We start from the raw sequence: 13,249 nt of genomic DNA on the forward strand, positions 1-13,249 counted from the left end.
ATCCCCTCTGTAACCTTTGCTAGAAAACAGCAGACATCTCCATATTATTTCAGGTTGTTTATTGTTACCTGGTAAACACTGAAAATGACACACATGATGACAGGACAGACCCTTTGCATGTTAGGGGAGGGGATACACATTATAGCAGGTGAAAAACAGCCTGATATAATGTGTATCGCCTCTGTAACGTTTGCTTGAAAACAGCAGACATCTCCATATTAGCTCAGAAAATAATACACATGATGACAGGACAGACCCTTTGCATTTGAGGGGAGGGGATACACATTATATCAGGTGAAAAACGGCATATTATATGTATCCCCTATGTAACTATTGCTAGAAAACAGCAGACATCTCCATATTATTTAATGTTGTTTATTGTGACCTGGTAAAGTCAGAAAATAACACACATGATGACAGGACAGACCCTTTGCATGTTAGGGGAGGGGATACACATTATAGCAGGTGAAAAACGGCCTGATATAATGTGTATTGCCTATGTCACTTTTGCTAGAAAACAGCAGACATCTCCATAGTATCTCAGGTTGTTCACTGTGACCTGGTAAACACTGAAAATAACACACAGGAGGACAGGACAGACCCTTTGCATGTTAGGGGAGGGGATACACAAAATATCAGGTGAAAAACGGCCTGATATAATGTGTATCGCCTATGTCACTTTTGCTAGAAAACAGCAGACATCTCCATACTAAATTAAATCAAAACAGAAATCATGTCAGAGGGCAGGGATGGAAAAAATATTGTTCATAAACCTGCATGACTCACGTAGATAGGCCTATCATTTGGCCTATGTAGCTACGGTGCATGTCAATATGGAACTTTGGAAAACACTGTCGATTAATCCACAATAATAAACGACGCATTAAACAATTCACACGTCGCCTTAATGTAACAGACAAATAAACGTATTGATGTAGATATATGAGATCCTTGTTTGTTACTATGGAAAACCCTGTCGAGTCTTCCACGTCGCTATTTGTTCCATTTAAGAGGTGAATTCGCTCGCTCCCGCGGCCAGGGGATACAAATCCTGGCGGGGATAAGTACCTTGACACGACACCGGAACGTTGTTCACGGAGTCGTTTCTACGGGGAAGCATTTTGGAAGCAGGAGCGTCAAAAGGTCCAGTCTGTCGTTATGGTTGTTAGTAACGTTACTGACATTTCACGTCCCTAAATGTTTTAATTCGACGTTTTAAGGTGTAATGAAACAAAGTTTTGGGACGGATGCAGACATTTCAGGCTACGGCTGTTGGATAACCGACTTGTAGCTAGCGTCCACCGCTAGCAATGAATGACATTGACTGCTGGGGCAGTTTTCCGTTATGAAAGTCTAAAGTTATGTTAAGTAAAAAAAAACAAAAAGTAACGTTCACAACAGTTGCAAGTTAATTCTACAATATGACGAGGAATTCAAGTCCTCTCATATTATAATAATAGGCGGTCGTTTTTTTGCGTCTGTTTGGTTTGTAGTTATTTGCAAAAGACCTGGCAGCCTGGGGAAGTCATTCAGGAAGTTCTGCGTTAGCAGCAAGGACAATGCTTTTACCATTTATTTTAAAGAACAGTCGCTTTTGTGCTCTTTCTGCACATGTGACTTTAAACTTCCAGGTCTGCAAACAAGCAGGGCGTCCTGTGAAAAAGGCACAATCTGTGTCTTGTCCTATCAGCTGTCACAGAACAACAGACTTTGTTCACTTTAGAGCCACTCCGAGGGCACCACCTCTCTCATTCTGCAGCAATGGGAGGACGGCGTGTTTCGAGGTTAGTCCCAAGACCACTTTACCTCTGCGCCCTGGTCCTGTCCTGGGACAGCGTGGACAACCCTTCCACACCTCAGCCCCTGTGAGGGCCCTGCCTGCTCCTCTCATATGGCTGCTGCTCAAACCTTTGCAGAAGATCACGGCTATAATACTGGGCAGGTAGGAGACACACTGGAGCTCTATACATTTACATTGAGAAAGGCAACAGTATTTAATTATACTTAATGTGTACTGTTTTCTATGTATAATGCACACATGTTTAGCTTGATCAACAATTGTATTATGTCATTGAAATAAGGAATAAATTACTTCTGAAATAGTTGCCATGTTCCTGTTAATTAACTTTTTTCATTCAACTGGTAACATTCCCTCTCTCATTAACATACTATAGTTATTAACTATATATATTTTTTTACTTGATTGAATTGAATCTTTTATTTAACCACTCCCTCCTACCACACACACACACACACATCACACACACATCACACACACATCACACACACATCACACACAACATGTAATCACATACGTGGACTGACTAGAATAGTAACGATTGGCACACATGAGGCTCCATGACACACAACAATCACTGATCAATCAGGTCTGCTCCTACCTCGGTCTGCTGTCACTTGAACAACATCTTGAGCTGGAAAGCCCATGTTGAAAGTTTTTGTACTCGTTCACTGCAGCAATGATACTTTTTACGCAGACTCAGGGGTGTATGGGGTGGATCAGAGGATTATATGAGCAGTCTGTTCTCAGGTAAGCACAGATAATATTGTCTGAGCTATTTCATATGCTCCATACTGAGTATGAGCTCTTACCCTCTGGCAGTGAATATTGAGTACCCCAATGTAAACTCAACCGTTTTAAAAATTAATTTGAGCCTACTGCAATAAAAGTCTTAAATAATGTTGCTTGAAGCTGCAGAGGTTGAGTAATAGCTTCATGGTATCATGGGAGAGGTTGTGTTATAGCTTCATGGTATGATGGGAGAGGTTGTGTTATAGCTTCATGGTATCATGGGAGAGGTTGTGTTATAGCTTCATGGTATGATGGGAGAGGTTGTGTTATAGCTTCATGGTATGATGGGAGAGGTTGTGTTATAGCTTCATGGTATCATGGGAGAGGTTGTGTTATAGCTTCATGGTATGATGGGAGAGGTTGTGTAATAGCTCCATGGTATGATGGGAGAGGTTGTGTTATAGCTTCATGGTATCATGGGAGAGGTTGTGTTATAGCTTCATGGTATGATGGGAGAGGTTGTGTTATAGCTTCATGGTATGATGGGAGAGGTTGTGTTATAGCTTCATGGTATGATGGGAGGGGTTGTGTTATAGCTTCATGGTATGATGGGAGGGGTGTGTTATAGCTTCATGGTATGATGGGAGAGGTTGTGTTATAGCTTCATGGTATGATGGGAGAGGTTGTGTTATAGCTCCATGGTATGATGGGAGAGGTTGTGTTATAGCTTCATGGTATGATGGGAGGGGTTGTGTTATAGCTTCATGGTATGATGGGAGGGGTTGTGTTATAGCTTCATGGTATGATGGGAGAGGTTGTGTAATAGCTCCATGGTATGATGGGAGAGGTTGTGTTATAGCTCCATGGTATGATGGGAGAGGTTGTGTTATAGCTCCATGGTATGATGGGAGAGGTTGTGTTATAGCTCCATGGTATGATGGGAGAGGTTGTGTAATAGCTTCATGGTATGATGGGAGGGGTTGTGTTATAGCTTCATGGTATGATGGGAGAGGTTGTGTTATAGCTTCATGGTATGATGGGAGAGGTTGTGTTATAGCTCCATGGTATGATGGGAGAGGTTGTGTTATAGCTCCATGGTATGATGGGAGAGGTTGTGTTATAGCTCCATGGTATGATGGGAGAGGTTGTGTTATAGCTCCATGGTATGATGGGAGAGGTTGTGTTATAGCTCCATGGTATGATGGGAGAGGTTGTGTTATAGCTCCATGGTATGATGGGAGAGGTTGTGTTATAGCTCCATGGTATGATGGGAGAGGTTGTGTTATAGCTCCATGGTATGATGGGAGAGGTTATGTTATATCCCCATGGTATGATGGGAGAGGTTGTGTTATAGCTTCATGGTATGATGGGAGAGGTTGTGTAATAGCTCCATGGTATGATGGGAGAGGTTGTGTTATAGCTCCATGGTATGATGGGAGGGGTTGTGTTATAGCTCCATGGTATGATGGGAGGGGTTGTGTTATAGCTCCATGGTATGATGGGAGAGGTTGTGTTATAGCTCCATGGTATGATGGGAGAGGTTGTGTTATAGCTTCATGGTATGATGGGAGAGGTTGTGTTATAGCTTCATGGTATGATGGGAGAGGTTGTGTTATAGCTCCATGGTATGATGGGAGAGGTTGTGTTATAGCTCCATGGTATGATGGGAGGGGTTGTGTAATAGCTCCATGGTATGATGGGAGAGGTTGTGTAATAGCTCCATGGTATGATGGGAGAGGTTGTGTTATAGCTCCATGGTATGATGGGAGAGGTTGTGTTATAGCTCCATGGTATGATGGGAGAGGTTGTGTTATAGCTCCATGGTATGATGGGAGAGGTTGTGTTATAGCTTCATGGTATGATGGGAGAGGTTGTGTTATAGCTTCATGGTATGATGGGAGAGGTTGTGTTATAGCCCATGGTATGATGGGAGAGGTTGTGTTATAGCTCCATGGTATGATGGGAGAGGTTGTGTTATAGCCCATGGTATGATGGGAGAGGCTAAAGCTCATGGTATGATGGGAGAGGTTGTGTTATAGCTCCATGGTATGATGGGAGAGGTTGTGTTATAGCTTCATGGTATGATGGGAGAGGGTTGTGTTATAGCTCCATGGTATGATGGGAGAGGTTGTGTTATAGCTTCATGGTATGATGGGAGAGGTTGTGTTATAGCTCCATGGTATGATGGGAGAGGTTGTGTTATAGCTTCATGGTATGATGGGAGGGGTTGTGTTATAGCTTCATGGTATGATGGGAGAGGTTGTGTTATAGCTCCATGGTATGATGGGAGAGGTTGTGTTATAGCTCCATGGTATGATGGGAGAGGTTGTGTTATAGCTTCATGGTATGATGGGAGAGGTTGTGTTATAGCTCCATGGTATGATGGGAGAGGTTGTGTTATAGCTTCATGGTATGATGGGAGGGGTTGTGTTATAGCTTCATGGTATGATGGGAGGGGCTGTGTTATAGCTTCATGGTATGATGGGAGAGGTTGTGTTATAGCTCCATGGTATGATGGGAGAGGTTGTGTTATAGCTCCATGGTATGATGGGAGAGGGTTGTGTTATAGCTTCATGGTATGATGGGAGAGGTTGTGTAATAGCTCCATGGTATGATGGGAGAGGTTGTGTATAGCTCCATGGTATGATGGGGAGGTTGTGTTATAGCTCCATGGTATGATGGGAGAGGTTGTGTTATAGCTCCATGGTATGATGGGAGAGGTTGTGTTATAGCTCCATGGTATGATGGGAGAGGTTGTGTTATAGCTTCATGGTATGATGGGAGAGGTTGTGTTATAGCTCCATGGTATGATGGGAGAGGTTGTGTTATAGCTCCATGGTATGATGGGAGAGGTTGTGTTATAGCTCCATGGCATGATGGGAGAGGTTGTGTTATAGCTCCATGGTATGATGGGAGAGGTTGTGTTATAGCTTCATGGTATGATGGGAGGGGTTGTGTTATAGCTTCATGGTATGATGGGAGAGGTTGTGTTATAGCTTCATGGTATGATGGGAGAGGTTGTGTTATAGCTTCATGGTATGATGGGAGAGGTTGTGTTATAGCTCCATGGTATGATGGGAGAGGTTGTGTTATAGCTTCATGGTATGATGGGAGAGGTTGTGTTATAGCTCCATGGTATGATGGGAGAGGTTGTGTTATAGCTTCATGGTATGATGGGAGAGGTTGTGTTATAGCTTCATGGTATGATGGGAGAGGTTGTGTTATAGCTCCATGGTATGATGGGAGAGGTTGTGTTATAGCTCCATGGTATGATGGGAGAGGTTGTGTTATAGCTTCATGGTATGATGGGAGAGGTTGTGTAATATGTGTAATTTGTGCTTGTGATGTGTTTCAGCTCATGTTGCTTTGTGTATTTGTTTGTTTTTTTACTATTAGCACTATGGAGTAGGGCTGCACAATATATAGTTTTTTTTCAATCATTATCGCGATATCAACATGCGCAATAAACCCATCGCAAAAGGCTGCGACATGTCGCGAAAGACACTTAGAGATTTTTCGAGTTAGTTCAAAGAGAGTATTAGTAGAAAACTACACCTTAAAACAGGGGTCTTCAGCGTTTTTTAAACCAAGGACCTTTTAACTGAAAGAGACATGGAGCAGGGACCCCCCTACTACATATATTGTATAAAATGAAGTTGCATATTAAACTGGGCCTACAATAACGTGTGGACGGCCTAAAGCCTTCATACATACCTTTTTAGTGCATAGAATACTAAGCTATTAAAATAATAATTGTCTGCATGAATGCAGCCCTAGTATGGAGGCAGCTATATGATAAGACCATATGTCATGTGTCATGTATGCAGTATTTGAGTCCCAGACCAGTTTCCTCACGGGGACAATAAAAAATATTGTATCCTATCGTACTATCAATGAGGCATCATTCATTTCTTTGGTTCTATTTTGGGTCAGAATTTGGAAACATTTTCAGCTCCCCCATCATGGAACTCGTTGCAATACAGAGAGTTGCTTTGTTTAGTCACTATTCCAAAAAGTGTTGGCCTACTTGTCTACTTTAATATTGGACTGTTTCCTTTGGGAAAACACACATAATTACTTCAATATTTTGTGCATATGTTATGCTATGTTGTTAACATATTTTGTGAATGTTTTGATGCTATTTTTGGCAAGACCTACTTTGAGATCTCAGTGGTTCTTGCATTTTCTATTAAATTACAAACATGCATATTTATCCAGACATGAAATAAGGTTTAAATTGTTCTTTTCTTTTCATACTTTACCACTGTAGGGCAGTATATGATTTTAAATGTACTGCATGAGGCTGTGAGCTACATAACCCGGTATCACAGACCTTGCGTGGCCTTCCTCTGTGCACAGGAGTATAAGGAAGTGGTGGGTGGCTCTACCAGCCAACCGCCGGCAACTCCTACGCGAATGGGTCCAGCAGCGTCGCTGGCATCTGGCAGCGGGGGCAGGCGTTGCTATGGTGATTGTAGCCCTCCTTCTCCTGACCCACCTGGATGAGTCCCCAGTGACAGGAAGGACCCGCCTCCTGGTGTTCAGCAGAGAGAACTACATGGAGCTGGCAGCTCTGACTTCAGAGGCGGTGAGAGAAATGTAAATGCGTAAAGGTGTAAATGTAGTTACTTTTCCCATGTGATTGCAGTAGACAAACAATAAAAAAAAAAAAAAAAAAAAAAAATATATATATATATATATTTTTTTAATTAAAAAATATTAATCGATTTTCGGAATTCTTTGAATCACGATTCAAATGTGAATTGATTTTTTTGCACACCCCTAGTGTGTTTGTGTGTTTCTTTTAACAAGATTCATAAAGATGCAAACAGTGCTGAACGCTCAGATGAGATTTAGTAAAAGGAGGAGAACAACATATGCATATGGGGGAGAAAATTCAATATGAGGAGCAATTAAATGAAATTATTCCTGCGGCGACCTCTAGCTCACCCGGTAGATGGCATGTGGCCTCTTGCTGCGTGTCATCCCCTCTGTCTTCCCCCCCTTTTCTGTCATTCTTCATCTGATCTCATAAAAAAAAAAAATATATTATTCCTTGTGCGTGTGTGTGTGTGTGTGTTTCAGTACATGGAGGAGTTTGCAGAGCTGTTGGTTCCAGTCACTGACCCTCGTCACCAGGTGGTGGAGCGGGTGGTGCAGCACCTGGCACAAAGAAACAAGGACATCCCTGAAGTGTCTGAAGTCACCTGGAGCATCCATGTGGTGCAAAGTCCCAACGTCAATGCCTTTGTCCTACCGGTAAGTGAAAAACAAATAGTCAGATGAAGAATTACAGATGTCATATTATCATGTTAAAGTCATATGTGAGGATTTTTTTTTTATACACATCTCTATCTCTTCAAACACCAAATGGCTCAGACTTGGATTGTACCTTTCCCTTATGTAGAACGGGAAAGTGTTCATTTTTACGGGGATGCTGGACGCTGTGGCGGATGTTCACCAGCTCACCATTGTCCTGGGACACGAGATGGCTCATGCTTTATTGGGACACTCGGTAAGTACATAACCCTCTGCAGTAATTGTAATTGTAGCGTTGTTTCTTCCCCTGATTATATTACCATATACTGTATCATCATATTATTTACTGTAGGACTTGACATTAGAGTCAATGTTTTTTTTATTTATTTTTTAACGACAATATCCATTCAGGAGTTTGCTTTGATGATCTTAAAACACGTGGCGACTTGCAGCCTTGTCAAATTCAGTGTGTTCTTTTCAGTGGACTTCACTGGCCAAAATGGCTGCCACAGTCACTGTAGTTCATGGGCCCCACCTCCTTACATCGTGGGCAGTGGGGATAAATATGTACTACAGACAGACACTTGTGTCAAAGAGCTACTGTATGTTAAAGGAACTTATTGGGACTTGAGCTTATTCACCGTATCCCCCAGAGTTACATAAGTCCATACATACCCTTCTCATCTCCGTGCGTGTCGTAACTCTGTCTGATGCCCCCAGCGCTAGCCTAGCTTAGCACAGATCCTGGAGGTAACCAGTTCCAACTAGCCTACTGCTCCCAATAAGTGACAAAATAACGCCAACATGTTCCTGTTTACATGTTGTGATTTGTATAGTTACAGGGTGTACAAATAACAAGGTCACGATGCTTTTTCAATTGTTGACTCTATTATTCTATAACTCTGAGTGTCTCCAGGCGAACTCTCTGCTCCTCACCACAGGGCTTCAGGTGCTGCGAGCAAATCACTCTGCCCAAGTAGCAGAAGTAGCAGTGCTTCACCTTTCTGAGAATATAGTTCCCAGTATGTACATGGTTAGAAGATGGCTGTGTCTCATGTGACTTTGTTATTTGTACACGCTGTGACTATACAAATCACAACATGTAAATAGGAAAATGTTGGCATTATTTTGGCACTTATTGGGAGCAGTAGGCTAGTTGGAGCCGGTTACCTCCAGGATCTGTGCTAACCAGGCTAGCGGTGGGGGCGTCAGACAGAATTACAACACGCACGGAGATGAGAAGGGTGTGTATGGACTTATCTAACTCTTGGGGATACGGTGAATGAGCTAAAGTCCCAATAACTTGGCATGTTCCTTTAATGGCAGGGGTGAATGAGTCATTGTGTTACCAAAAGTGATGTCTGGAAGTTGCTTATTTATTATGAACAGCAGTAAAAAAAAAAAGATCATTCTATACTTAGTTTATATGCAAACTACTTTTATATGAAACTTTTGAACACTAATGCTTTAAATGTACTGGTGATTTTGTATGTCTACATTTTACCTTTGGTATGTCCTTTTGGGTTACAGGTTTCTACTACACCCTAATAAATATATATATAAAATATAATTTTTTCAATGTGATTTGTATTCATGTGTGTGAAAAAAAACAAAAAAACACTTGGCGACATTTTGTTCCTACTGCCTCACAGCACTGTGGCAACAGGCCATCCCGTGCAGCTATGCAATAAGCAGGGGATTATACTATATTTATTTACATTGTTTTTCAAATACAATCAGTTGTATGAGAGAGTCTATAGAACTATTTAGATGGCACAAAAGGACACAGCACTCCAGAGTTTGATACAGAAAACACGGAAACCTGTTTAGCACTGTGGAGAATGATGTGCTGCAGTGTACAAAAGCCTGTGTGCAGTATGCTGACATTTGAGAGGCTCAGCTGGTGGTGGCAGACCTTGCTTTGCATGAGGATGAGTCATTGAAAACACTTATAATGCAAGAACAAAGTTTAGTCATTTAAAAGCCCTTGGCACACAGTAGAAGTTACAGCTGGCAGTCTTCCAGGTTTCTCCCACCCAAGGTTGTAAAATAAGTATGTGGACCTCCTATAGGTATGTGCATTATACACTGAGATCTCCTGACTATTCATCAGCCCCCCCGTCCTACTCCGTATCAGAAGTATCGTAATGGCTGAAGTGGCACCAGTTGCAGTGTTGTTGCATCAGCCGGTGATAAAGACTCACTGACAATCACCTCCAAACACTAACTAATCCTGTCTGTGCTATGACGACCAAAGTCCTGTCGACCCAGGCTACTGTCATGCTTTATTCATTCTCCACAGATGGCTGTTTTGACTCTGGCTACAAAAAAAACCTATTCTTTTTGTTTGAAAAAAAAAAAAAAAAAAGTGTCTAATGAAGTTGTGGGTATTTCAAGACTTAAAACGTCCCCGGAGGAAATGCTTGAAGGGGATTTTAATTGGATGAAGGGAATGAGCATCGATGGGCTTGGTATTACCGAGTACGTGTGCTCTATTGGATTGGCTGTTAAAACCTCTAAATCTGTTACAGCGTAAAAGTTCCACTCAAATAGATGGGAACAATCAATATGTTCCAGCGGCCTTGTTCACCTTCTCAAAACCTTGTACCTCTGTTATTCTCTCCCTATCCCATTCTTGTCTCCTTTTGTTTTTACCTTAATCATTTACTTTCTACATTCCCTCTACATTATCTTTTCTGTCACCTTTTCCTTGACATCCATGTCTCTCTGCTCTCCACCCCCAGGCAGAACAGGCCAGTCTGTCTCATGTCGTGGACCTCCTGTCCCTTATTCTGCTGACAGCCATCTGGGCCGTATGTCCTCGAGACAGCCTGGCTCTGCTGGGACAGTGGGTACAGGGCAAGCTTTCCCAGGTGAGACCTATTCCAGACTGATGCACCGTATAACACACTTTCCTGGTTGTCATTTAATTGAAGAAACATCACATTTTCACACACAATGTTCACTAAACGGGCAACACTTTTACTATACAGTATGTTATTGTAGTGCCATTGTGATTGTAGATCTGTCTGAAATCTTAAGAAATTTGAGTACTGGAATAGACTTGGACTGTTGATAAGGGAAATGTGAAAAAGTGTATGAATCTTAGTTTGTGTAACCTCATACAAACATCATTTGTCTCTCCCTTAGTTGATGTTCAGCCGTCCCTTCAGTAGGAAACTGGAGGCTGAGGCTGATCAAGTTGGATTGCAGTTGGCTGCGAAGGTATCATCATCACCTGTTTTTTATAACCTAAAGGGAAAAAAAATGTTGTTCACTCATTACTAGGAGTACTAGGCAGCCAGAGAAAGCTGTTCTATAATGTATTATTTGTGTGTATATATATATATATATATATTTTCCTAAAATTTCAGTCTGTTTTTGGTCTGTTTTCAGTCTGTTTTTGGCCAGGTTTCAGTCTGGGTTTGGACTGTTTTCAGCGTGTGCCTTTTTCAGACATTATTATCAATGTCATTATCAAAGGGTTATCTTGGCTTGGGCTTTTGGACATTACATTTTTAACAGAAAGCTATTGAGTTGCATTATGAGCTTGACCCATGCAAGGGACTAAAAGTTGGCCATTGTTTTTTCAGTTCCCTAACTTTATGGAAGTAATACTAAATTGCGTACCCCTTTAACATAATATGACTACTAAAGACCATTTTGGGAGTCATGATTAATAAATAGTTTAAACCTTTTTACTCTTAGTAGCAGGGATGTGCACAGGTACGGGCTAGTGTTGCCCGGGCAACTGCCCGTTTGCCCTGATTGGCTTAGCTGCGTGAAAGAGCCTAAATAAACTTTTTGCTGTGGTGGCTGCAGCAATACGATAATACGACCATCATTACCAAATTTAAATCAAATTAAATCGCTATGTCATCCATTCTTTCCTTCAGCTCTGTGTGTGTTTTCTCACACACGGAGCACCGCATATGAAAGAGGGAAAGCCAAGCCCTTTTGCCTTCACGTGAGTTTTTTAAATTATGGAGATTATGACAAATACCCTGCGAATAGTAACCAAAAAAAAAAGTAACGTTGGCTTCACGTCGCGCAGCATTGCCTTAGCTATAGTAACGTAAAATGCTACGTTATCAACCAAAGCTAATGACAACCTATGTTGCAGCAGCAGGCTAACGTAGCCCCGTTATGTCCGTTACATTAGTGTGCGTTCTGTAGAGAAGAGAGAGGCTCAGGGATGGGATGGTTTGGGCTGAATCATGCTAGGTTATATGTTGTTTACAGTCACTATGTGTTGTGAGTTTTCAATTCAACCAACAATCAGATGTGACGTTAGTGAAAATGGCCTTATATGGTTATGAAATGATAAATTAACAAATGGTTAATGTAAGAACTTTGCATTTAAAAAATAAATAAAAATGTATATATATATATATATATATAAATATATATAGCTTAATGTTAGTTTTGTGTTCTTTAGTATTCCTTCACAACAAAGACGACTAAAGAAGAGAGAGAAAGAGCTCAAAGAAGCAGCTAAAAGATCTGCAACTTTGCAGAGCTGGAATAAAACATTTGATAATGTCAAGCAACCATCCTGCATTATTGATTTAATGCGATGTAGGCCTATTCTATCAGAATCATTTTCTTTAAGTTGGAGTAGGCTAATAACTCATTAAAACAAATGTTTCATTAATAGTAAACACACAGTTAATTGTGTCTGTGCCGTGTATAGCATTGTGAATGAGTTGCCTTTTTTCCAGATTAGAGCAATAGCCCCTCCAAATGTCTGTGCACGTCCCTGCTTAGTAGGGTAATCAGTGTTTTAACATTGCAAAATTAGACTCCTGTAATGTAGCTGTTGCTGTCAAACCTTGTAATCTGTCTGCAGGGCACTAGGGGGCACTGTTGTCAAACTAAACTAAACTTTCGTCAGTAAGGATTTTCATCTCAGCACAAGACAGAGGGATGTGTGTGTGTGTGTGTGTGTGTGTGTGTGTGTGTGTGTGTGTGTGTGTGTGTGTCCATCCTTCCCAGGCGTGTGCAGATGTGCGAGCAGGACCTGTATTCTGGCAGCAAATGGAAGTCAGAGACAAGCTGACAGGAGAGCCCACCTTCCCCGAGTGGCTGTCCACACACCCGTCACACAGAAACAGATTCGCTCAGCTGGACCGCCTCATACCACAGGTACAGACACACACTAATAAGATTCCCTGCTCAGTTCAAATAACAGCAGGGATAACTTCATTTCTTTTACCACAATGATATAAGTAAACACATTCATGCTGCTCTGATTCATGTGTTTGTCTTAAGTAAAAAACTCTTTGATCCCTGTGTGAGGAGAGAGCCCTACACCTGTCTGTTATGCAGGAGAAATAGTGTAGCTTTAGGAGCTGTTGGAAGGATTCTTAATGGAACTAATGAAGCGTCTGGAGAGATGTATATCCACCTGCAGACATGTGGCAAGGAGGGCAGAGAGGAAGAAGAGACTCAGGGAGGAGA

At 41.7% G+C, this 13,249-nt stretch overlaps 1 protein-coding gene and 1 non-coding gene across 2 annotated transcripts in view; both read left to right on the forward strand.

Moving 5' to 3' along the window:
- Positions 1 to 180: 180 nt before the first annotated feature.
- The window catches only part of oma1 (OMA1 zinc metallopeptidase), a 16,678-nt gene continuing 3,609 nt past the window's right edge, over positions 181 to 13,249 (forward strand). The window contains exons 1-7 of the mRNA XM_078259636.1: positions 181 to 1,942; positions 6,890 to 7,118; positions 7,616 to 7,789; positions 7,938 to 8,045; positions 10,534 to 10,662; positions 10,940 to 11,014; positions 12,785 to 12,934. Coding sequence (XP_078115762.1) covers positions 1,560 to 1,942; positions 6,890 to 7,118; positions 7,616 to 7,789; positions 7,938 to 8,045; positions 10,534 to 10,662; positions 10,940 to 11,014; positions 12,785 to 12,934 — 1,248 coding nt within the window. The 5' untranslated portion in view covers positions 181 to 1,559. The remainder of the gene's footprint in view (positions 1,943 to 6,889; positions 7,119 to 7,615; positions 7,790 to 7,937; positions 8,046 to 10,533; positions 10,663 to 10,939; positions 11,015 to 12,784; positions 12,935 to 13,249) is intronic.
- Positions 8,237 to 8,371, forward strand: LOC144523979 (small nucleolar RNA SNORA5). The gene has a single exon (XR_013502560.1). It is a non-coding gene; the product is annotated as a small nucleolar RNA SNORA5 (small nucleolar RNA).

The sequence above is a fragment of the Sander vitreus genome, chromosome 9 (genome assembly GCF_031162955.1).
Source record: "Sander vitreus isolate 19-12246 chromosome 9, sanVit1, whole genome shotgun sequence".
In the NCBI taxonomy this organism is placed as follows: Eukaryota; Metazoa; Chordata; class Actinopteri; order Perciformes; family Percidae; genus Sander; species Sander vitreus.